The sequence below is a fragment of the Mytilus californianus genome, unplaced genomic scaffold, assembly GCF_021869535.1.
Source record: "Mytilus californianus isolate M0D057914Y unplaced genomic scaffold, xbMytCali1.0.p SCAF_1, whole genome shotgun sequence".
Classification (NCBI taxonomy): Eukaryota; Metazoa; Mollusca; class Bivalvia; order Mytilida; family Mytilidae; genus Mytilus; species Mytilus californianus.
The window spans coordinates 9,757,013-9,783,389 of record NW_026262581.1 but is presented as its reverse complement, the minus strand read 5'-3'; the positions used below and the strand labels follow the sequence as shown (position 1 = coordinate 9,783,389).

The 26,377-nt window shown below is 31.4% G+C and overlaps 1 protein-coding gene across 1 annotated transcript in view; it reads right to left on the bottom strand.

The window, feature by feature from the left end:
• LOC127729784 (caspase-3-like) overlaps positions 1 to 26,377 on the bottom strand; it is a 44,799-nt gene that overhangs the window by 9,476 nt on the left and 8,946 nt on the right. The window contains exons 3-5 of the mRNA XM_052238066.1: positions 25,719 to 25,957; positions 23,828 to 24,009; positions 21,947 to 22,124 (exon numbers count right to left, since the gene is read on the bottom strand). Coding sequence (XP_052094026.1) covers positions 21,947 to 22,124; positions 23,828 to 24,009; positions 25,719 to 25,957 — 599 coding nt within the window. The remainder of the gene's footprint in view (positions 1 to 21,946; positions 22,125 to 23,827; positions 24,010 to 25,718; positions 25,958 to 26,377) is intronic.

Below are 26,377 nucleotides of genomic sequence, written 5' to 3'. Positions count from 1 at the left end.
ATATGTTGAATTTTTATCCTGGGCACTCATGTTTTATTGTAAATACTTGTATCTGTGAAATATTTTTATTGTTGAAAAGCGCTTGGGATAATTCAAATATTATATAATGTGCTTTATAAATACTGTTTAATAATAATAATAAATTGCACTTCAATGAAAATTCTGCATATTTGCATTAAATAGAATTAAAACTATTTTCCATTTTATGTGCTTTATTACTTCAATATATATACATCATATTACTTTTTTTTCTTTAGGATACAATACATCATTTTCTAACCATTTTCAGGAAATCAATACAAAACATGAAATAAATAAGAATAGTAAAAAGAGGCCGAATATACCAAAGGGGCAATAAAAAAAAGTAAAAAAGAAATCGACATTATCATGGTAAAATCACGAAAAACAACTAATAAAATCGATTAAATAAAGCGAAACCCAACGTCCACGGATTCCCTCCTCATCTTCGCGCAATTCCTGTCATTTTATACGAACTACATGGTTCGTGTACGGTACCCAATTGAATATATTAGTTAAATTAATGTCCTACAAATATTTTGTTACATAATCTATAATTATGTTTATAAATAGATTGATTCCGTCCGATAAGAAATTTAATATTTGTATCAATGGTATCTGTTATTCATCAATTATATGTTTGCTTCTAATTTAAAAAAAGCAAAACCCAACGTCCACGAATTCCCTCCTAATCTTGTTTTTGTGCTAAAATGAAACAAGGAAAATTCAAATTGTCCTCTAGTGTCCTTGTTTTATTCCATGAAATGAGAAATACTAAACTTTGTGTCTAAACTATGACTAAATAGACGTTTAGGATCCTTTTTGATTTAAATAGAAATAAAAATGTGACAAATAGTTGACTCTGACAGACATGTTTCACATTCAACAGGAATATAATGGTAATTTTTTTTATATATCATCAAAATTAAACAAACTACATTATTATCTCAGTAATTTTGTATGGAAAGAATAAAAAATGAAAAGCTAACAAACAAACGACAGATGCCAAGTGGTATAAATTTGAGTTTATTATCATGCACTACATGCCGCAAGTTGATTTATATATATTGTGACTCTGATTTGAAAACAGGACATTCAAGAATAATACATTTTAGTCTTACTATCTTTAAATTTCTCTTCCATGTCATTACAAGTGGCATCAGTTAAAAGGTCAGTTTCGAAACCAAGTTCTTGGAAACTTTGGAACAAGGATGAAGAATCAACATTACTTCCATTGCGATCAGGTAAATTCAAATTACTTTCGAATGTTTCGTTGTCGATCACTACTGCAATAACAGAACTAATTGCATAGTTTTCTTGCTTCAAATGGCTTTTTGCTATGCTAGTTGACCAAGAGTTGCTATTAAAGGAAAATCGTTTCAAGTGAAAAGAAATAATTTTATTGTAATGTAATGATATATCACTTGCGTGTTAAGTGTTCTCTTTTAATAGTAAATCCTTTATTTACCTAATGATAAGTATCTTATTAAATAAAGTTTCTAGCATGCAAACATTTTGATTTTTACTGAAAAAAGAAAAAGTAAAAAAAAAATCAATGAATCTTTGTATTTTGGTAGTTGATTCTTTTTTGCAAGTGATTAGTGTTTTTGAGAATTAACTGTATTTTCCAGGGTGTATTTTAGTGCAAATATTAATAAACATTCGAAAATACTTGATAAGATTTATTCAATGAAACTTTGGAGAAATTGTAGTTGCATTAATTTCTACCTTTTTTTAATTTAAAATAAGTGAGTATATGTACACAATTGGTAAAAGTATATTCAGCATAGTAAGTACCTTTCCATTTCATGAGTAATGGGAACTGATTTTGTATTTTCTTCTCCTTTATAATGACTAGCATCCACTTCGTCTTGATTTGCCATTTCTATAAAGTTAAGACATTTACGAAATGATACGATATCCAAAATGCATTTATCAGGATTAAGCAAAAACTGGCATAGTGTTTACATAAGTTTCGTCACAGAGCTGTCTATAATTTCTAACCTAAAATTAGTTCAAGCTCAATTGTAAAACAAGACCTGTTAGTTTCCACTGTCTATTTTACAAACGCATATAGCTGTCAACTTTCAAAATTCAAACATGGGAAACCCTCTCTGAGGAAAACTTTCTAGAGTAGAAATTGTCGTAGATGATATTTCTTTATTTTCAAATTGTATCTGAAATGTTTCTGTGAAAGGATGAGAAAGCTGAAAGATACCAAAGTGTTATTAAAACTCATAAGTCGAAGACAAACTAACCAAAAGATAAACAATAATCGGATTGCATATGGCAGAAACAAGTGTTTTTCTTTGTTTCACCAGCAAATCGGAAGGTTTGGGTCAAACTTATCAACGTCGGTTCATTCATTATGACGTCCGGGTCAAAGTTATTTGGGCCGGGTTAACATATTTGACGTCACAAAGCAGTGATATGTTCTTTTATGAAGAGCTGAACAGAGCGATACAGACAGTGGGAACACCGATAAATATAGAATAATGCTTTATGCAAATTTACAGAAAGTCTAAAATATTGGATAACTAGGATGAATGGCTTCATGGTAATATTGATCCAATGCAAATCAGTGTATTTTTGTAATAAATGCTTAGAGCTGCAATTATATTGCATAATTTTAACGTCTGAAATAATTTTGAACATGATAATGACTATACTTTTGCTATTAAAAAAAAAAACGTTCAAAACGTTATTCATATTAACCACTCGTAACGACGCACGAGGTAATCCCGATGTTTAGAGGGAAATATTATATTCAGAGTGGAATATGATATTTTGTTGTTGTAAAAAAGAGGGGATCGTGAAAGTCAAAATAAAGTTTTATATTTAAAAATAGCTTCAATTCAATGTCATCTCTACAAAAATAAGAGGATGTGGTATGCTTGCTTCTGAGAAATTGGGCCAGGTAAGAAAAGAATATACTTGAAAGTTATACATATTTAAAACAAAATAGTTCCTACGCATAGGTGTGAATATCAAACCATGTAAAATATATTTTAGTAATTAAGGTATCAAATGAAAGGTGATCCTTGTAGAACACATATTGACTGACAATTTTGAATACTGTGGATTCATTTATATTCGTTGAATACCAATTTTCGTGGATTTCGTTGGTACAGATGAACCACGAAATTAAATGTTCAACGAATGATAAATTTTCTATAGGCTTGTATACAAACCACGAAATTAAATATCCACGAACATGCAAGTTTTCCCTAATCCACGAAAATTGGTACCCACGAAAATAAATGAATCCACAGTAATACAAAAATGTATTAATGAATTCTAAAATTGAGGGCATATATTGCCTGTTTCTCAGATATGAAGTACCTGGTTTAGTGTATTCAAAGTTCCGGTAACTAGTACGGTCTGGTGTGTAAATAACGGTATATTTTGCCTATATTTGAAAAGGTAAATACACTTGGAACTGGTTATAAATATTAAATTTTATTGTTCATACTGATGATATGAATGGATGTTTCAACAAGAAGGCATACTTTGACCTATAATTGTTAACTTTTTATACATTATGACTTGGATGGAGAGTTGTCCCTTTGGCACTCATACCACATCTTCTTATTCATATAGTACTTTACTGAATATATCGAGAATAACAAGTAGGCATAACGCTTTACTAATTATATCTAGTTCTAGAATAACAAATATCATTGGTGATAACATTAATAAAGAAGTTGTATATTTACAGTCCAGTAATACAATAAACAATGCTAGTGTTTAAGAAGTTTATAGTTTTAAAGCTTGCTGCAGTCGTGTTTTTAACGTTAAGAGGTCAATTAAACATTAAATATAGAATTTTAAATACTTTTGTCTTCTCACATTAAATCCTGCGTTTTGAGGTTTCATGCATCATACCACTGCTGATGGACTGTTAGTCCCCGAGGGTATCTACAGCTCAGCTGTCAGTGCTTTGGTACTGACATGATTCAAAACATACTTTTCTTAATTCTCCGTTGATCAAGTAAGAAATTATTTAGAAACTCGGTTTCAAGTATCCATAGGAAAAGTTTACCGGACATGATTTTTGCAATTTTTTGAGGTGGTTTTTGGTCATATAGCTCCTCGATTATTCAGGTATCAATACATTCTTGGCATTTTTGGCAAAATATATATGGTTTAATTTTCATTGCAGTTGTTACCACTTTACTGAGCCCAATAACTAATCAATTTTAGAATTGTTTGTAAAATCATATTTTTTCCAAACATGTTGTATATTGAGCACACAGAAGATTATTTTACAACAGTGGTATTGCTCAATATCTATTACACTAATAAAATTCAATGTACATTTTACCTTAAAATCATTGGCAAGCATGTATGATATAACAAAAAGTAAAATAACAAAAATACCGAGCTCCAAGGGAAATTCAAACGGAAAGTCCTTCATAATACAGATGATTATTATATAATGTAAAGGGCTTATCCAGGATTTAGCTCTGAGTATTATTGCACGTTCTTTTATGTATGTATCTTTTGTCATTCGACTGACCAAGATGTCAAAGGGGAAGGTTGAGATAAAAAGAAAAATAAAAGTCCTCCACCATATGTTTATGCGCCAGTACCAACTAAAAATAAGACTTCAAACATTTATGCGTTCGAAGCGCTTTTCCGGATTTGCGTTGATCAGGAACGCTCAAACCCCTAAGAATTGAAAGCCTTTTGTCTTTAATTACTTTTACGTGAAGATAATATGAACAAATGGATCTTATAGGTAAGCCAAATCCATCTAAGGTCAGCTTTGCCCGAGAAGCGGTAACCTAAGTTTCTGAATAATTTTCTTGTTGTAATCAACCGGGGATTTAAGAAAAGTAATAATAAGCTATAGATCATGTCAGTACCGGAGCACTGACTACTAAGTTGATGGTTCCCCCGTTATTAGCAGTTCAAAATAGTGGTATTGACCAAGTGATAAAAACTGAAATTAACTCTTTATAACCTAGTGCATCGTCATTTTTAGTTTTTAAAAACAATCAGTGGTTTTTTTTACACCAAGGGAATTAATTGTCGACGGTAGATCTTTAATAATGTATGTTAAGTTATAGATAGTTGTCTAAGACTATGTGCGATTCAAATCAATATCGTTAACTTGAAGACCATATGTTAAACTATATTTTTCTGAAAGTTTTATTGACATCCACCGTGACATCACCCTTTACTTCTATTTGATAGCATATTCCTCTCACCAGTTTATCTTTTTAAGTGACGTTATTTCATTGTTCTTTTAAGTAAAACCATTTTTTTTTTGTAAAAAAAAAGCACCTGAAGCAGACTGATTTAAAAAAAAAATTATACTTGATTTTTGTTGATTTTTTTCTTCACAATGAAAATGAAAATAGTACCACCACAAAATGAGACCGAGAAAATAATCTTTCCATTCAAACAGTTAAAAAAATATAACAAAAATACCAAACTCCAAGGTAAAGTCTTAAAGTCCATACAAACTGACAAATTCAAACTTGATCAACCAATTGAACGAGTGAAAAAAACTGTTATATTCCTGACTTGGTACAGGCATTTTCCGAAGAAAATACTGTGTTAAACTTGGTATCCCCGAGGGAATCGCCAGCCAAGTAAACAGAACTTCTGTGTTGACATGATTTAGCATTGGTATGGCCATAATTATAAATTAACTGTCTGAATTTTTCAAAATAATACGGATTTTCGACCCCAGGAATAGAGTATTTTAGCTGTATTTGGCAAAACATTTCGGAATTTTGGGTAATCAATACTCTTCGACTTCGTACTTTATTTGGCCCTTTTCTGATTCGAGCGTCACTGATGAGTCTTTTGTAGACGAAACGTGCGTATGAATTACAATTTTTTAATCCTGGTATCTATGATGAGTTTAATTATAGCTAGCTTAACTTCCTATTTGTATGACAGTTGTTTACAGTTCATTTTTTTTGTTGTTGACAAAATTGGTTTGGTGATCAACCTAAACAGACATAATAGGCTAATATAACAATAATTGTGATTGAGTAGCAAAACCCGTGTAAACACACATCACAGACACAACACACAACTGACTGAAAAATTCAAACAAACATACAAATAATATAACTTAGTTTTTGTAGTTGGTTAGTAAGTTGACAAAGACGCGGTTTGAAAAGTATTAGTAGTTGATAGAACATACTGTATATAGTATACACTTTCTTGCAAAAAGTAAAAATGAAGTAAAATATAGATACATGGGTAAACCAAATGGAAACATCAGGACACACCATCAGCAGGAACGCCCAAAGTCAAAAACCCAATAAAAGTAATTTCAATTTTCGTTAAAATCCACATCAGCTGCCTTAGATACGTGTTTCTAGTGTTTGTTGAAAGACAAACAATAGCCAAACACACACACACACACACACACACACACACACAGAGAGTTATATTTATAATTACTAACTTTTTTCTTTATTTTCCAAATAGCTTATTTGAAAGGAAGATTACAAATGTGTATGCTATTAACAGTTAAAAAACAGCAGATTATTCATATATTACACTAAAAAAAGATCTATTACGTTTTCAAGAAGACTTATGATTTACAAGGAAATAAATAAAATGACATTCGTACTCATGTTCTATTTTGTTGTTTGAATATTGATACTTATAAAAAAATCACTATAAAAGCTTCTTTAAAATATACATATTTCAGTATTTTACCTTTAGTTTTCTGTTATCTAACGAATTAAAGCAAGGACAAGAAGGACAGCTTACTTCCTGTTAAGGTACAAATCATTGACCGATGTTATTTAATGATTTGATTCAAAAGTATATTACTAATATGAGTCATATTTTCCTTGATTTTTTAACAACACAAACATAATAGTATTCATACCTGCCTCCAACTATCGATTACTTCTACCGGGAAATAGATATGACAATAGACTAATACTAAAAATAAAATTAGTAGGTCACATGTTTAAATTTCAACATTCAAAGAAATAATGTATATCTTATTGTTTCAACTGGGTTTTTAATTTTATAAAACGATTTACCAGTTGAACAGCTTTATGACTCATCTTTTGTTTTTATTTTTAGTTGTCGTTTTGTAAGGAAGTAAGGACAGAGTAATGTTTTCCAAGTAGATGTCTGCAGATAGATATTTTATTTTTCACGTGGCGTTCGTTCATATAGAACAGATAACATATATATTAATATTTACTCTGTCGCATGTATGAATGGGAAGTTATAAACAAAACGAGGATCCGATTAATCGAAACCTATTTGAGCAATGCATAGATCATTTCAGTCTTAAGTTTTCTATGTTGTGTTTTGTGTACTGTTGTTTGTCTTTTGGTCTTTCTGGGGTGTTTTTTTTTGCCATGACGTTGTCAGTTTATTTTCGACTTATGAGTTTGAATGCCCCTTTGGCATATTTCGCCTCTCTTTTTAACCAAAAGCCATTGACATCTTGTTAGAACTAAGATTTATTCAAAGATAATTTTGCAGGATAGGATATCAGCCAAATTTTTATCACACTTTAAAAGTTAATAACAAAATGTACCATTTGAATCGAAGGGAATTTGATTCATGGTAATATAGATTAAAATAATAGACTTTTGTTTTGATGCTGATTAAATTACGGTGAAATATAATTTGATCTTGAAGGACGAGGCTAATATTCAATCGTTTCAAAATACTGATCAAAGATACCGGGTTTTTATTGTGGAACATAAGACGTGCGTTTCGCCTACACGAGACTCGTCAGTGGCATTCAAATCAAAACAGAAGGAAGGCCAAATTAAATTCAGTTCAAAAGTATCTGCTGTATAATGTGTCGTAGGAATTGTTCTTTCAGGAAACATTTACATTAATGTTTCCCTATCTCACTATTACACAATCAAAATTGTAGAAACGACTTGGTTTTGGGAATCTTGAATTAACTATAAGTTATTTCATATGCACTTAGCTTATCTACCTACAAGTACACAAAGAACTGAATTATCGAATGTAATGATAGAAATTTTAATGTACACTTTAAAAATCATTTAACTTTACAAGAAAACTTTGTAAATATTACAAAATCCTTATAACTGGAATTAGCTATGAAGGTTGTAACAACAGTTTGTTAAAAAATAAACTATATCGCCCACGCTGTTCTAAATCATAACCTTTTGCCTTTTACTGTTGTTGTTTTAAAGATTATTCTTTATAACCTCATCCGAGCAAAAACCTTAAAAACTCTAATAATATTCTAGGGTATGAGATATTGTCAAATATATGAATATACATTCACACAGATTATAATATCAATCTTTTCTGAATAAACTTCGACGCTAATTAGAAGTTTATCATTACGGTGCATCTTAGATCATTCCCAGTTTTTGATGAGGTTCGTATTGGTCAATCATTAATTTTCTATGTCGTACTTATTTTGTTATAGAATTTGACTGTTCGTCGTCTTTGGTTTTTGCCATGGCTATGTCGACTAACAAGCTTTGAATATCAACTTGATATCTGCCGCTACCTATTTAACCGATGTACAAAATCAAAATCAAAAATACAAATCAAAGTTAAAAACAACTACCCCAAGAGAAGTGAGAACGGGTTTGTCAACAGGGTAATCCACGCCAGCTATGAATTCATCATCAACACTCAGTCAAATGTCACAATCCAGACAGAGCACAATTGTTATATTTACATATAAGACAACTATTCTATTATCTAAAGATCTAAGACCGCCTTATCATATCGCTAGTGGGTTCAGACCTCGTACCTCGGACCTCAGAAACACATTGTATCGATCAAATAATTCGTAAGGGTGACCATTAAACTTTTTTGTGTCGATTTATTAATTAAGATAGGTAAGCGAAATGCGAAGGAACGGAGGGTACGAGACTGCTGGGGGATGAGAAGATTACAATAGGAAGGTTGAAACCATCACGTTTGTCATAGAAACTAAGTTGAAGTTATCAATCTGAGTAAATATCAAGGAAAAGATCAATCTATGATGCAGACCTTCAATTGTAGAAATTTATCTTAATATCAAATTTCCTTGGACATATGATATGACAAGACTCACTGAAATATTGATATATGAGAGTAGTAATAGTTATAGACCACATGAGTACAAGGCAACACAATAACAAACCTCATTCATTCTAATGCCTTCAGACAGAGATAAGCTAAAGTTGACTTTAAATAAAGCTAATACTTATACTAACAATGAACACTGCCCTTTCCTGGATCCTGATATCTATATCTTTAAGCTTAATACCAAAATTTATGATAAAAGAGATGATTTTTCATTTCCTATTGTTAATTATCAATTTTTAGATGGTGACGTTCCTTTGTCACCATCTTATGGTGTTTACATATCTCAACTTGTACGATTCGCTCGTGTATGTAACAACGTATTTGATTTCAACGAAAGAAATCTCTGTATTACTGAAAAATTATTACACCAGGGTTTTCGATATCACAAACTAGTCAAAACATTTACTAAATTTTATCATCGGTACATATAAATCAACATGCAGACATCTTATACGTTCGGGTATTTCACATCCAATATTTTATGGTAATATTCTTTACAAAGCACAAAAATGTCAGCATTCACCTCAAAAGCTAACCAAACCTTTAAACAGACTTATTCGGAAAGGATATAGTTACGATACTGTTGTCAAGTCATTAAGGATTGCATATTTTGGTATTAATATTGATTCACTCATAGGATCTTTGCATCGGAAATAAACACATTTATTCTAAAACCAGTTATTGGCATGATATGGGTTATGTTCTTCTCATATATTTTATGATGGTATGATACTAAACCCCTTACGGAAGGGATTGTACTTGATTTTCATATGATGAAGACATAATCTTTCAATCCGTTTAATTGAGGTCTGGAGCTGGCATGTCAGTAACTGCTAGTAGTCCTTTGTTCATTTATTTATCATTGTCATTTTGCTTAGTTTCTTTTGTTACCTATTCTGACATCGTACTCGGATTTCTTTTGAACTGAGTTTAACTGTGCGTATTGCTATGTGTTTCTTTATTCTACATTGGCTAGAGGTATAGAGGGAGGGTTGAGATCTCACAAAAACATGTTTAACCCCGCCGCATTTTGTCCCAAGTCAGGAGCCTCTGGCCTTTGTTAGTTTTGTATGTTTTTTTTTTTTAATTTTAGTTCATTTATATGTTGTGGAGTTTAGTGTGACGTCCATTTTCACTGAACTAGTACACATTTTTATTTACGGGCCAGCTAAGGATCACCTCCGGGTGCGGGATTTTCTCGCTGCGTTGAAGACCCATTGGTGGCCTTTGGCTGTTTTCGTCTCTTTGGTCGGGTTGTTGTCTCTTTGACATATTCCCCATTTCCATTCTCAATTTTATTGAAACTGAATAAAAAGAAAAGAATGGATTTAAACCGCTTAAACTTAGATGGAAGGCTTCCATTCGCGCCCTATGCAACACATGGCGCTAACGGGAGTTAGTATAAACTTAGACGAACCCATTAGTGATGTCAATATGCCACAGTCGGCTCAACAAGAAATACGCAGGCCTATGTTCTCCGAGGAAATACAAGTGATTCCACAGGAGGGGCCTGACACTACAGTGAAACCAGTCATTGAAGAGCTAATGACTCTTATGGAGGCGAAGCACAACTTGAACACCATCCAAGAAGGGCTGAGGTTGGCCAAGGGTTCAAAGATACTGCCTCCCTACATGAGTGTGGATTTGAAATTCACTCCTAGATTGATGGAGCATCCGTCAAAAGAACATATCAAAGATAAAGTTCGAGATGTACAACAGAACTTAAAAACAGTTGCCTTAGCACAACTGTCAGAAACACTTGCTAAAGGCATTCGGAAAGTGTCTAAACAACTTGAAGACATACTGCAGGAAGCAGATATAAAGCTGCAAAAGTCAGCTAAGTATGAAGAAAGCAGGGAATTATTTAGAGCGGCACAGGAGTTAATTGAGTACAATAGAAAACTCCAGAACTATAAAGACTCTCTGGCTAGGAAGCCAACTGTGGCTTAGCCAAAAGATAAGTTCAAAAAAAGATTTAAGTGTAATAAAAGCAGGATTTTATATGTGAACTTTAAATATTACCTGGAAAGGAAACTTACCGTAACTAGTTTTTAGTTTAGATTTTAGTACTTCATTCAACCACAGTAAAGTTGGACTTTATATGTTAACTTTCTCACTTGATGGATTTTTGAGTTTCTATTATTTCTTTGTGGTGTAGGATTTATTGATTAAATGATAATTAATCTTTATGGAAGTATGTTATCATTTTCTATTGGGCTGTTCTTATGCGCACGCATGTGTAGTTTAGATTTATCAGTATTTATTGTTTCCTTCTCGGTAGTTATGTTCTTTATCAGCATGGGTATCAGACGCTTTAGAAAATCTTATAGATTGATAAATCGCAAGAGAAGGGTTAATTCAAAAACCCAAAGAAATAAAAGAACTCGAGCTGAGTTCAAAAAGAATTTTATTCTTAATTTTACTAGAACAAAATTATCTAATGAAGAGATCCTCCTTCTGAGCAAAGGAACTAAATTTGTTCCGAGCCCTTATTTCACGTCAGAAATAATATTATGGCAGATTTTATAGAATTAGCCAGAAAAATGAGATGAAGGTTTTGTTATTCTGACACATCAGAAAATACAGAACTCCATTCATTATACTTAAAAACAGGACATGTACCTCCTAGGTGCAACAATGCTCTTGAAAATTATATAACAGACACAATGTTGGCTATATCTAACTTGGACGTGAACTCATTTAAAGACAATTTGTCGAGAGTAGAACGTAAATCGCTAGCGAAACTTACTAATAATTCTGAGATTTATATTTTTAAAGCAGACAAAAATAATACTACAGTATTAATAGATAAGAATAACTTTACTAGAGCAGGAGAAAATCAACTACGTAGCATATATTACGTAGAACTTGAACAACCTAATACTGCATCTATTAGTAAAAAGATAGAAGAGATAGTTAGGAAATTGTTTTCTCAGAAAGAAATAGATGTGAAAACATATACTTTTCTGACACGGAGATATAACCCGAAACATGGGAACATGTATTTTCTACCTAAAATCCACAAATAACCCAGTGGTAGTTAAAAATATCATTGAACAAGGTTTTAGCCATTCAGATATTGAGGTTGCATATAGATCCATTATCAACAAAAGCAATTCCCTAACTTGTAGAATTGAAAAATTCTTAGATCTAATTTTTAAGCCTTTATTGAGGAAAGATCCATTCTTCATTCAAGACTCTAAAGATTTTATTGTAAAATTAGAGAAAGAAAGGATAGAAAACAAATGTTTTCTGATTGCCAGTGATGTTACTTCGATGTATACAAACATGCAAAAAAAAGATTTGCAAGAAACAATCAACAATTTAGAAATAATTGACAAGCCATCATATGATTTTCAAATCCCCAATTCAGCAGATTTAGCTCAGCTGATTAAAATAGTATTACAAAACAATGAATTTGAATATAATGGACACATCTATAAACAGATAATAGGCGCTCCCATGGGAGGTATTTTATCGCCTACAAGCACAGATTTACATCTGGCCTCTATACTAAAGATGATATTAGATAAATTCCAGTACAAAACACTCATTAAATTACACTGTCAATATAGAGATGACGGCTTTATGGTCTTCACTGGTAAAATAGAGGATTTTTTAGCATTGCTAATAAGATCGACAATCTGTTAAAATTTACATATGAAGTATCTGAATAGTTATTGACCTACTTAGATTTAGAGGTTTATAAAGGTGTAGATTTCATATAAATGTAATCTTGGCTGTCAAATCTCACATTAAAAAGACAGAAACTTATCAATATTTACCACCTAATAGCTCTCATCCGCAGAGTACCTTTAAAAGTATCACTGTGGGAGAAACTATACGGCACATTAGAAATAATAATAATGAAATTGATTTGAACAAACATCTTATTAACCTTGAACTAAAATTAGTAGCCAGAGGATATAATAAAAACATTACTAGAGATCTGATTTCAGATACTTGCAACAAAGTTAAACGTTGCAATACATTAACTAGAAAGACCACTAAGAAAGATATACCTTTGACTATTATAACTAAATATAACCCGGCAGATAAAGGGCTGGGTAGAGCATTAAGAAAGTCCTGGAATAATGTACAGACAGATGATGTATGCAGACAAATATCTAAACAAGTGCCTATCATTGCGAATAAACGCAGCAGAAATCTTAAAGAATATTTTGCCGAAACCAGGCATTAGTTGGGAGACTTTTGAAAAGGAACCTGAGGTAGGCCACTTATAGAGTGAACCAATCTAAAAATCCCGAAACACCGTTATTTGAAAAGAATTCATACCTTAGGCAATCAGAAATAAAGAAAAAACGGTGTAAAGCCTTGAATTTAGCTATGTATGTTGGTTGAGGGAACTCTTGTTTATGACAAATAGTATCCAGTGGAATATGGACTGCCAGTTGTAATATCAATCCTCCTTTTTCAACATTTATATGCTATTATCTTTGGTGTAAGCATATTTTAATCAGTGTGGTTCTGTCACAAAGTAAGTTTTCGATAATCAAAAAAAAAAGAAATTGGTATATACGATTCTAATTTTATTGATAAAAAACACGATTTAATGAGAAGATCTAGTAAATCTTTCAATTGTGTATGTGCAAATTGGTTGTATTTTATTAAAAATGAGTTGCTTAGTATAAGTTTAGGTGATATTTGGTATAATCAAGGTTTATGTTTTGATAGTAAGCTCTCTAGTACTTTTTACTTGATAATTAAACAACGCCTGTTTGATTGTCTGAAGCAAGAAGTCAGGAATATGACAGTTGTTGTCCATTCGTTTGATGTGTTTGTGCTTTAGATTTTTCCATTTGATTAGGGACTTTCCGTTATAAATTTTCCTCGGAGCTCAGTATTTTTGTGATTTAACTTTCTAAAGATATATGGTTCAAAATATTTGTTTACAATATTACTTATGTAAACCAATACCAATTATTTATAAGACATGTATTAACAAAATAAGACTTAGTAGTCATGATTTAGCTATAGAATGTGGACGCTATTCTGCAATTCCAAGAAGAAATAGACTGTAGGTTTTGTAAAAATGACATTGAAGATGAGATGCATTTCAATTTAAAATGTCCCACTTATCAAGGACTTAGATCTTATTTTAGCAAACCTTATTATTGGAGAAAACCTTCTATGTATAAATATATACAATTAATGGGTTCTTTTAATCTTAGAGAATTATGTAGTTTGGGTAAATTTATATTTCGTGCACAAAGATTAAGATCTAACATGTTGTAATATGTTTCACACTACCTTCTGCTATCTATGTATACTTTGTGTAGTTTATATGTTATATGCCTATAGTTTTTATGACTTTGGTAAATAAAGATTAATTATTCTTTGTGGAATAGTAGTGAATAAAAATTAAAATCCTTGGTATAAATGGAAAATTGGAGTAGATTTTTGGAATTTTTAAGAATCCGCATCTGATTGACTGGTTGGATTTACCTCATCACAATAATTCTCAAAGTCATCTTGTTAAACACGGCAAAATTGTGTCTTGTTTACACAAAGTAAAAGATAAGGTGGAGCAACTTCTGAATTCGGAAATCAAAATGTATTATACATGTACATCTGCACGATAACATACTTTAGATGTTCATAAGACATTAGACTATCATTCATCAGTATTAATTCTATTTGAGTTTTATCTAACATTTTTACATATGAGCTTTTAACCTCTTGTATTTTGCGCAAGACTGTCGGAACTGCCAATATTTTGGTATCTCGTCATTAATGTTTAGATATGAGTGAAGGTTTTACCCAAAATGCAAATGTGACAAAAATCTACGTATAAAATGACAATTTTAGGTCAGACATCTCAAATTTGACATGTTAATGTCGTCATAGGTGACATCTTGAGACATTTCTGTTGTACTAAATTTTTCAGATTATATTAGCCTGTTCATTAATCAATGAACTTAACAGATGACTTGAAGATCTTTTCAGTGTACAAATAATGACTCTTATAATACCTCTTCTTCTAATGTCATTTGTAACAGTACAATCTCAATAATCTGTTCAGAGACAAGTACTGACTACGATGTGGCTCCTCAATAACTTCGAACAGGCACATATACTCAGTGAAATACTATTGCTCTTCAACTACTTCGGTTCTTATACATAATTGGCTTTGAAATATTCGGCTTTAAGCGTTCCTGGTGAAGGTAAATTCAGAAAAGTGCTTCGGACTCCTGTTATTTTTAAAGTGTTGATTTCATTTTTTAACGTTAGTTCAATCGTTGTTTGTCTCGACTGTAGAGTTTTTTTCAAACTAATATTTCCTACAAGAAAAAAAAAGTTCTTCAGCATATGGCAGACAACTGTCTGAGCTTTTCTCGTTCGTTGTTTCATGACAATATCATTCATTCATACAGGCCCTAAAACTCGCAATCAATCAGATTAATTGTCATATTAACATTTTAGAGTAGATGTTTTGAAAACTTGTATATGTATATGTTTAAGTATGTAATGAATCAAATTTTTGGAGTTTGTGTCAAATCAGTAGGCATAGGTTTGGCAGTTAGTGCCACTTATATAAAGATATGGAAGAAATATGTCAGTCGTTCTGTCACAATATTTGTACAATGTTTATACTTTTTGTTTACTTTATTGCAAAAGAAATAAAGAATTTTGGAATACAATGTTTCAAACTAGGTACCTGTACTAGTCCAACGCCAGTGGCTAAGGTTACAATGTTTAGTGTAAGAACCATCAGGCGTCTTTATGTCGTATGTGTATCATGCTTCTAGATGTTAAAAAAAAGTTGGAAACTACTTTTGCATACTGACATGGGAACATGCTTGTAGTTTGTAGCTTATTCTTTTCGTCGTTAGCGCCATGGTATTGTCAGTTTGTTTTCGACTTATGAGTTTGAATATCTCATTGGTATATTTCCCTTTTATATTGTAGCAACTATCTTTTAACGTAAAATGTGGGGATTTATTGATCTTTTAGTTTGTTCAAACTTCGAAAATTTTTCTTAATAAATATGTGAGTAACAACTTTGCCACCGAACCTCCAATCATACCACAAAAGATATGACCAAAAGGAATTTTATAGAGTTAATAAATTTATAGTGAAAGACTGTCGAGTAATTATTCTTCAAAAATATTATTATAATTATATTTTGGAGATGAATTTTAGATTACACTTTAGAGTATTTCGCTCACATAAGTTTTAAGAATTTGTCACGCAGTATTAACATTCATTTTTTTTTAATATTTATCATTTTTGAAAAGTCAAAACGCACAACGACCAGTACAAGAAGTTGCGACAAACTGTACAAACCAAACATATAAAAACTTCAAAGAAAACGAACAGCGCAGTACTGAGAATTTTCATATCATTCGTTAAACATCCATAATTGAAATACAACAGCTTCTCGGTGAATTAAGACTAGGTTATGTTAAATCTCGGGTGGTTTGTTTCGGTTGTAGGAGGAAAGCGTAAAGGCGACCTACTTTGATAACTAAATATGTACAAAAGAGGGAAATCATTTGCTCTGATTCCAATTATACTCTTGCAAATACCTTTGGGGGCCCCTGCACAAAGATCTATAGACTGTGTAACCATTAATAAGTTTCTACGCTACAGGTTACATTTTTTTTACACACGATTGATAATTTTTTAAATTTTATCAATTTTCCTTCCCTCTACCCTCTTTCAACTCATTATTATTTTGAATGTTTTTTAGATTTTCATTTGAATTTCAGTCAGCTAATTTGGTTATTTATGACAGTTTTGGTTTATGAACATCTTTATTTCTGATAGCTTATGTTGCATATGCTACAGTTAATATGTTTATTTCCTTAGATGACTGAGTTGATCCCTCCCTAGACGAAGCTATTGTATTATGTAATATGATATTATAGATTTATATTTTTCAGATATCATTATTTTGTTGTACGCATGTATATATATATTGCATATTTTTAGTGAGAAATTTTTTTATTATGAATTTCGGAATTTATTTTCTCTGTTTTTTTTTTGTATCCATTTATTTTTATGCCAAGTGTTATTTCAAAAAGATCTTCTCAATGAATTAAGACAAGAATATGTTAAAACACGGGTGGTTTGTTTCGGTTATAGCAGGAACACATAAAAATCACTATACATGAGAATCAAATCAGAATTGTTTTTTGAGTGGGCTCAAGACAAAGTTATGATAATTATAGAAAAATGAAAATCTAAATTTTGTTGTTGATGTATGCTTTTACTTTCATATTTTTCAAACAGCTTGCATGATTTAATTTACTGAATTTTATACTGTAGCCATTCCTAGGGCAGATTATATTGAATAAAAAGGAAATGTTGTTCTAACGTCAATGAACCAGACACAAATCACACGAAAAACTAAAACACTTATGCCTGTTTGTTCTATGTTCTGTGGTAAGACATATATCCAAGAACATTTAAAAGGAAATATTGTCGCTTGTCTTTTGTTTGACTCTGTGAATTTATATGATTTAATACAGTTATGAGTTGTTTATAACATCATAAAGTGTCAAATACTCGATCCATAATGCAAGCAAGATTTTCCAGCAAACTGACAAGGCCATGGCTAAAATCGAAATTGCATGTATGTTAATTTCATTTTATAAACATCGCTGCAAATATTGGCTTAACAACAGAGCTGAGTAACATGAACATTATGAAACTGTATCATAGAAACAAAACTGAGGGTGTTGGAACGTTATAAAAGATTTGCATGAATGGTGAGACGTACAGATATATATTCAAACTATTGCTTTTACCAGGTGTTCTTCTACAAAATGTACGTTCGTCTGATTGTGAAATTAACTCTATGGACAATTATAATGTTTCAACTTTATACAGTTTTCTTCCACATTATCTGACAAAAATAAAATAAATGGATAGGCAGCTGATGAATAAAGTTTTGAATTCATCTGTTGTAACAATAACCTGGGTATGTTGAGTTGAATCAGACGAAAAAGCATTGTTCCTAGACATGCACAGAAAGGCTTTAATATTATTGCTTGACAATATTCTTGTTTGGAATGGTGAGATTGGTACTAACTGTGCACTTTTTATTATCGATTCTTCTTTACTGCTAGGAATAATCTATCATGGAAAAACGTCAGAAAGAAAAAAGAACAAGAAATTAATCTACATTTTAAACAATAATAGCATTAATATCGTGGTGAAAAACATTTTCTTACTGTTGATAATCCCAAGTTTATTGATGCAATCATTTCATATACAGTTATCGTTGTAATTATTAGGTCATTTAAAAGGCGTGGATTGCCTATGACAGACATGGAACAAATTTTGGATTTATGTTTTTTTTTTGTGCTCTTTAACTTAGTAATTCGTTTGGCTTTTCGACAGTTTTCATTCGAGTGCCAATTGTAAACCTTGAGTAGACGAGACACTATTCTTTGCATTGTTTGCTTGTTGTCTTTTGAGGTTTTATTAAACTTGATACTTCTATTAACCCAAAAGCTTTATAAATCTAATTATAACAGCTTTATATATATAAAAATAAAATATATCAAATGTCTAAGGCTTTTCTACCTTAAGGGGTATATGGCCTTAGTCGTATGTGGTACAATTTTCCAGAACTTTTTACTAGCAATGCTCTTCTACTTCGTGTTTGATTTGACCTTTCACCTATGTTTTATTCGAGCGCAATTGATTTTATAATAGGATTATGGAGACGAAAAAAATCTGGTGTAACAAACTATATGCTTATTATCTTTGGTTACTTTTTTTCAATTTATGAGCCGTTTCTAACCCCATTGTTCAAGTTATTAGTCATGAAGTTGGTAGCTGTACTCTGCATTATTTCATTGTTTATTTTACATTTGCTACATCTATGTAAAATAGCAATTAAACAATGAAGGACCATTTTATATATCCTGCGCATCCAAAAATACGCCAAACTTTAAAAGTTTAAAAACGTAAAAGTCCAGGGATGACCATTATCGTATATGATATCCCCTATCAACCCGTTGTGCTAAGATGGTCAGAGCTTTATTTAACGTCTGACGGCATGTTTTGGGGGACTGGTAGGTGTGATTGGACGTTTGACCAAAGTACGTAAAGAAAACACGAAAATGAGCGACCCTGGCATATAATAATTATCCGGCATTAAGACCATGCATTATTTTTTTCCTCATTCATTTGTCTTCATGCATATTAACTCTTTTTTGCAACGACTAACCACTGTAGTACAAAAGAAAGCTTTATTTTCAACGCATTATTGTCACACCTATATGGTCTTTCGCTTTGAACAAGCTGTCATATGACTGAGTCATTTCGTTCCATGCGCATGTGAAAAAGAGTTGGAGAATACCAAAGGGGTAATCAAAACTCGTAAGTCGGAGAGAAACCGACATCATCAGGGCAAACACCGAAAAACTACGAAAAGACAAACAACAGACTACAGAAAACAACATTGAAAACTACGAACCTTACGCAAAACTAGGCATGTTTGGAAGGGTGCGAAGGTCCTTGATCTTGCAGCGTTGCTCATGGTACGGACAAATTCATTGATACCACAACCAAAGAAAAAAAGAGGACGTGATTGTGGTTGCGACAATTGGGACACACCTGTGGTTATAACTATGCGAATAAATTAATGCATATGACCTCGGAGAACCGCATATATTTACAAGTTTTGCCTTTTCATCTGTGTTGTATGAAAGCGTTGTACGAAGTAACTGTCTTGTATAAATAACCTCCCATGATCGCTGGTTCTATGAATGAGAAAGTAACGCGAGGTCGCAATATTTAAGCCAAAGCAAAAGTTTTTATTGGTAACCTTGACTTGTCTTTTCTTGATTGAGTTATGAAATTATGAAAGCGTTAAACTACTGTTGCTTAATATTTTTTTTCAAACGATTGGTTCTTCCTAGAAAGCAATAAAAATATTTTCTATATGTAAGTTTATTTATAGCAAGTTAACAATGCTATCTGTAAATGATAACGAAAGAAAACACAGTTACTTATTTATTAGATTAGAAAAATATACAATATATTAATATGTACAACAACTCAATAAATATTATTAAAAATAGCACTGGTATTTTCAAAATTATTATACAAGTTGATAGTGCAATCATTACAGAATAGGAAAGTATATGTCAAAAATCAAATTCCATCAACAATACTGTTTTCTGTTCTTTAAACATCGCTGGATGTTGACTTGTATGGCTAGAAATGTCAAAAACATTAAGAAACTTTTATTGTCTGACGTCAAGGCGTCTGGACAATAAGATTCAATTTGATGACTTCCGTTTCAATTATGAAGGTGGCTATTGCGTTGCAATGTAGGTAAAAATTGCATCTTGGTAATTGCAAAGTAATATTTTTTTTACGAAAACGCTTGCAATTATAATGGTTATATCTTTTTTTTAATGATTGTAATTGCAATGTTAGTAGCTTTCAGAACAACATTTATTAGCATGAATAACACAAGAATAAATACATTCAATAGAGAATACCAGTTTCAATTATAGTCCATTGCGTTGCTTTACTGTTATATTGTATCGTGGTAATTCCAAAGTTAAACTTTCAGGAAATATTTAGAATTTTGAATAAGTGTTTTCTGATACTAGTTGTTGCTTACATAATATAATAAGATTTGAAATTTTCATGATACAGTTAAAAATAAAACAAATTACTAAATTTGCCATTCCATTACGTTATTAACACCAAAAAAAATCTTAAAATGGAGGAAAAAATGATGTGCTCTATTTTTTTTTTTTTTTAGTTTATAATAGTCCAAGAATGCAACTCAGTCAAAAGAATATCAACTGTTTGAGATAACAGCATGTTATTTTGTGTACAAATATAACAGGAAACGTTGATATCAATAGTTTAATATACTGTTTGGTCATTTATAAAAAATATTTTCATTACATATTAATCTTGTATATAGGTATATAGTATATATCAAATTTTCATAAAAAAATATTTTTAACTGTTTTCGTATGTTTGGGCAAAAGAAATCACTACCAAAGACAATATTCTTTAACTGTATAATTGTAGTGAATTACCCCAATACTATTAAAATTTAGAAAGAAGTTTAAAATATTACAAAAGTTTAAGCGAAATTTTTGTATAAAAAAGTCAAAAACTACGGACCAAAATTTCAAATGTTTTATTTATCATTTTCAAATTCGATAAACTAAAAATTGTAACAACTGCGCAAACAGGTTACACATTTGGGACATTACATTTTAAAGCTGAGTTTCAATTCCAATCAACTGCCTGGTTAAATTTCCAATGTAAAATGTACTTGTTTTGTTTGTTTTTTTTTTTATCAAAAAACATAACTATCATCTTTTACATGTGAAGGACAATGAACAATGTGCATTTCAAATGAAATAAAATCTATACTCAAACATCAAATAACTTTTCATTGCAAATTGGCGAGTACGACATTTACATCGACAAATAATAACTTGTTAACCGTAGTGAGTGGTCAACCCTACCTTTAGCAGGGACAGTGGTGTAATAAAACAATAATAAACCAAACTTTAAAAATCATGCAATTGGATATGGGTTAGCTCATCAGAATGGTATGAAGCATAAGCACATCTAACATTACAACAAAAAACAAAGTACTAATGTAAGATTACGCTCAGCTACTGAAAGCTGATTAAAAGCCAGGTACAACTTATAAACACATGTATAATCACGAAATCAAACTTTATATCGCAAACGGTATGAATTCAAATATGACATACATGAATTAACGACAACCATTGGATTACAGGCTTCTGACATATGACAGGCATATAAAGAATCTCTATTTGATTTAGCTACATCAGTACTAATATATACTCTGCAACTGCCATCATTATTATATAACACTAACCATGGGAAGTAGAATACACTGCTAGGAAATCTGCCTCATTAGGTATACGCATTTGTACTCCATGAGATTTGTTATAATCATAATATTCAGCTATGCCATCTGCCTGGTTTGGATCTCTTGGTTTATCTCGTACGACTGTAACGTTGACTCCACGCCCTATTCCCTCTCCTCTAGAGGTCTATAATTAAAATAACACAATGCATTGACAGAAACAATGAATATACTACTAGTAAACTTTCAAATAAAATGGTCCTATCCAACATCTTAAATTCATGTGAATAAAATTGTTACCGTTAATTTTATTTAATTGATTGTCGGCAAACATTAAAATAAACACATGATCTTTTTTGATGAAAAGCACCAACTAGTATATACTAGGTACCTGTAAGACAATGACCTTCGACAAACAATTAGGTTCGAGGACACAGTTATCGTCCTTTGATTTTTGTTGTCTACAAATATAGTCCCTAGTGTGGACAAAGTATATTTTGCAAATATATTTCATACACTTTCCAAATTTATTTCTTTATATTTTATGCATGAAATATTAATTAGGGGGATGAAAGTGCATGTTAAAAAAATTGGGTGCTGAATGTTCATGTAAAGCAATGATTTGGTTTGAAGCTGTCAAATTGAATTATGGACCCCCTTAACATAGGGTTGTCCATATTTTGAGTTAGAGCCGGTAGACTTTTCTATAATTTTAATATTATTTGTCCCAAAAATAGTACACTACACTTTAGAAATCTTTTTGAGATAAGCAGGTGCGATTTTCAATTTTAATTTATTGTCTAAAAGAAATGCACTACGAAATAACTGTGTTCTCGGGCCAACATGGATAAGAACAATGACCCAATTGACCTATATACAAGACCTTATGTAAACTGCTTAACTATAAAATGCAAATCATGATGAGCTTAATGTTGAAGGACTCTGTTTCTTAAGGAATAACCATGTAGTGGTAAATACACTAAGAAACCACAACAGGTGTATATAATATGGACCAACAGCAGTATAATATCCCTGAGATGCCAACAAAATATTTCTTGGTTGTTCTAATATTACTAAACTGTGTTTTTTCTAGTGAAAGAGTTGTAGATTAAAGATGTAAAAATGAAATTCTCCAAGATATCAGAGACATAACTTATTTCTCAATAGTCAATACTAACGAACACAAAACTCACTAAAGTCGTTCCATGTACACACAATTATACACACACAACACTTGAAAGAGCAATACAACCGTTATAGTCTTGACAAATCATTGTTCTGTTCTTGCAGCGGGTTAGTAGTTAATATGGTAGACATATTACTGTCTAAAATGTTCACATTTAGAAATACAAATTATTTTCCAAAACTGGACAGACAATTATAGTTACGAGATACCTTTGGCATCTAAATGTATAAAAGTTTTAACATTTTATATTATGACGTGTTTAAAAACGTTTTAAACAAAGATTGAAATGGTATGAATGTTGTATGTTTTATTGTAAATATGTTATGATGAGACGATGCGTAACAAGCTGTGTTTTTTTCGCGTATATCCAAGACATACATAAGCTTTAATATATCTGTCAATTACGTAAAATTTTTCATGAAATGGTCTCCAGTTTTGTTTTTGCTGTACAAATTTTGTATACTTTGCCGAGTGATGTACTAATTATGCAGACGCCAAAATTGACTAACATGCCAAACCTGGATAGGACCTTGTTAAATTGAGTAGAAATAAATTTCAGAAAAAATCAAGTATACATATATAACACGTTTTAATTCTTAAAAACCAAATCCGTTATATCCAAAAATTAGGCTTGTGCAGCTCATGCAAAATACAATGCATAAAAAGTATTAATTTCTTGCAAATAGAAAATTAAATCATCTAACCTGGAAAATGAAAATTTTTGGCTTCAGAGCAAGTTCTGGACAGTTCACTGCACTGAAGAAGGACATCACAGTTGTTATTTTAATAGATCTATCTGTCATATACACAGTGTCCTCATCTCCATGTGTCAACAAAGCTACAATCAGACAGCCTGTTTTCTCTAACTGTTCCTTGTCATTTTTAACTACAAACATAAACATATATTTCAGCTAAGCATTTATGCAAATTCTATTATGTTTTCAAGTTAAGATTTGAAACAAAAGAATCTTTTTTGAATATTGAAATAAAACAAGACTATGGACTTTTTTGCAGCAATATCTTTCTTTCGAAAAATTGAAATGTCATGCATGACATATTTGCCAATGCCTATCAAAAAATCAATAAACTTTATCCTGTATGAAACACTATCACACTTTGCTTACGTAAATGTGTAATATATTACGATGTATTTTATGTCTTAAGAAAGGAACCATTCTTGAACAGGCATTACCATGACAGAAACGAGTGTTTTAAGCTAACAAATGTTTATACAAATAAGTTCATCTATCCGATAACTCATAGCAACAAATAATTGACATCAAAGTGTTTTATGGGGTGACATAAAAAGTAAAATAACAAAAATACCGAACTCCAAGGAAAATTCAAAACGAAAAGTCCCTTATCAAATGGCAAAATCAAAAGCTCAAACACATCAAAGTGTATTTTCTTAGGCGAGATAAGTTCCATCTTGATTTGACCAATATTAGTATTTACGTATTTTACTATATGAAAATGAGTAGACGAGATGTGATTGTTAAATAAATAATTATCAACCAGAGTTCAAATAACGTGGATATAAGCAATTATAGGTCATCATACGACCTTCAACAATGAGAAAAACTCATACCGGATAGACGGTTATATATTGTTTCAATTTTTCATGTTGGGGCCTTTAATGAGGTTTTTTTCATTGTTGAAGGCCGTACAGTTGCCTATAATTGCGTACATCCACTTCATTTGAACTTTATGGAAAATCATAAAAATCATGGCAATCATACCACATCTCCTTACTTTATATAAGAGGCCCCGACATGCAAAATGTGAAACAATTTAAACGAGCAAACTAACGCCTTAATGACGTAATGACGACCTTATTAATAACAATACAAGTTATGAAAAACAATTATGACAGAATTGATACAACGACAACTACTGAATTACAAGCTCTTGACTTGGGACATGCACATAAAGAATGTGGCGCTGTAAAACATGTTTGTGAGCCCTTAACCCTTACCTTAAGCTCATACAGTGGTGTAACAGAACGACATAAGAACAAACAAAAATCAGTTACAACTGGCTTAACTCAATAGATCGGTACGAAGTACAAAGAACAACTAACATAAAAATAATAGACACAAAGCACCGATAAAAGAGTACTCACAGTTACTGAAGTACTCTCAGTTACTGAAAGCTTGTTCAAAGCCAACTACGTCTAATAAATAAGTCATGTTCTGCCAGACTAAAGTAATATTCAATAAACATCCGATTGAATTAGTGTAAACACGTCGTAAACAGTCTGAGAAACATACAACCTTACTAGACTATTTGCAATGACAACGGTCGCAATGCTGAGATATGGTAGTGTTCCTCTCTTTTTTTTAACACGTTTACAATTTAAAATTTTTATTTAGTCAAGATTTTTTAGCAATAATTGTGCATTTGTTGTTGGTAACTTACAGTGACTTACGATTAAATAAGTTTTGTTGTTTACAGACGACGGATGACGCGTGGAAAACACACCTAGCAGAGAATATGAGTTTATTATCATGAACTACATGCCACAAGTTGAATTATATATAGGTTAACTCTGGTTTAAAAACGGGACATTCAAGAATAATACATTTTTAGTCTTACTCTCTTCAAATTTCTCTTTCATTTCACTGTTACTGGCATCAGATAATAGCTCATGTTCGAAACCAAGTTCTTGGAAACTTTGGTATAGGGATGCTGCATCACTACTACTTCCAATACGATCCGGTAATCTTAAATCTCTTTCGAATGTTTCGTTGTTGATTACTACTGCTATTCCAGAACTAATTGAATACTTTTCTTGCTTCAAATGGCTTCTTGAAATTTTAGCCTGCCCTGAGTTACTATGAGAGAAAATTTATTTAGATGAATAGAAAGAATTCCATGATAATGTAATAATATATCAGTAGAGTGTTAAGTTTTCAATTTTGAAAAAAAAACAAATCCTTTTCTTTAGGAAGACAATTCATTTCATTTTCATTTGATAAGTATTTAACGAAGTTTCTGGCATGCCAAAAAAAAAAATGAAATGACATTCTCTTAAAATAGACAAAGAAAATAAAAAGTAATCAATTGCTGTATTTTTACAGTTAAAATGTTGAGAATCTGCTATAATGTACAGGGGGTATTTTAACGTAATTACTAATCAACACTAAAAAAAACCTAATTTAATTCAATTTAATATAAGGCATTTTGATGAGCTTTTAGTTTAATTAATTGTTAGATGTTTTCCATGTAAAAATGGCGCGTGTATGTACATAACT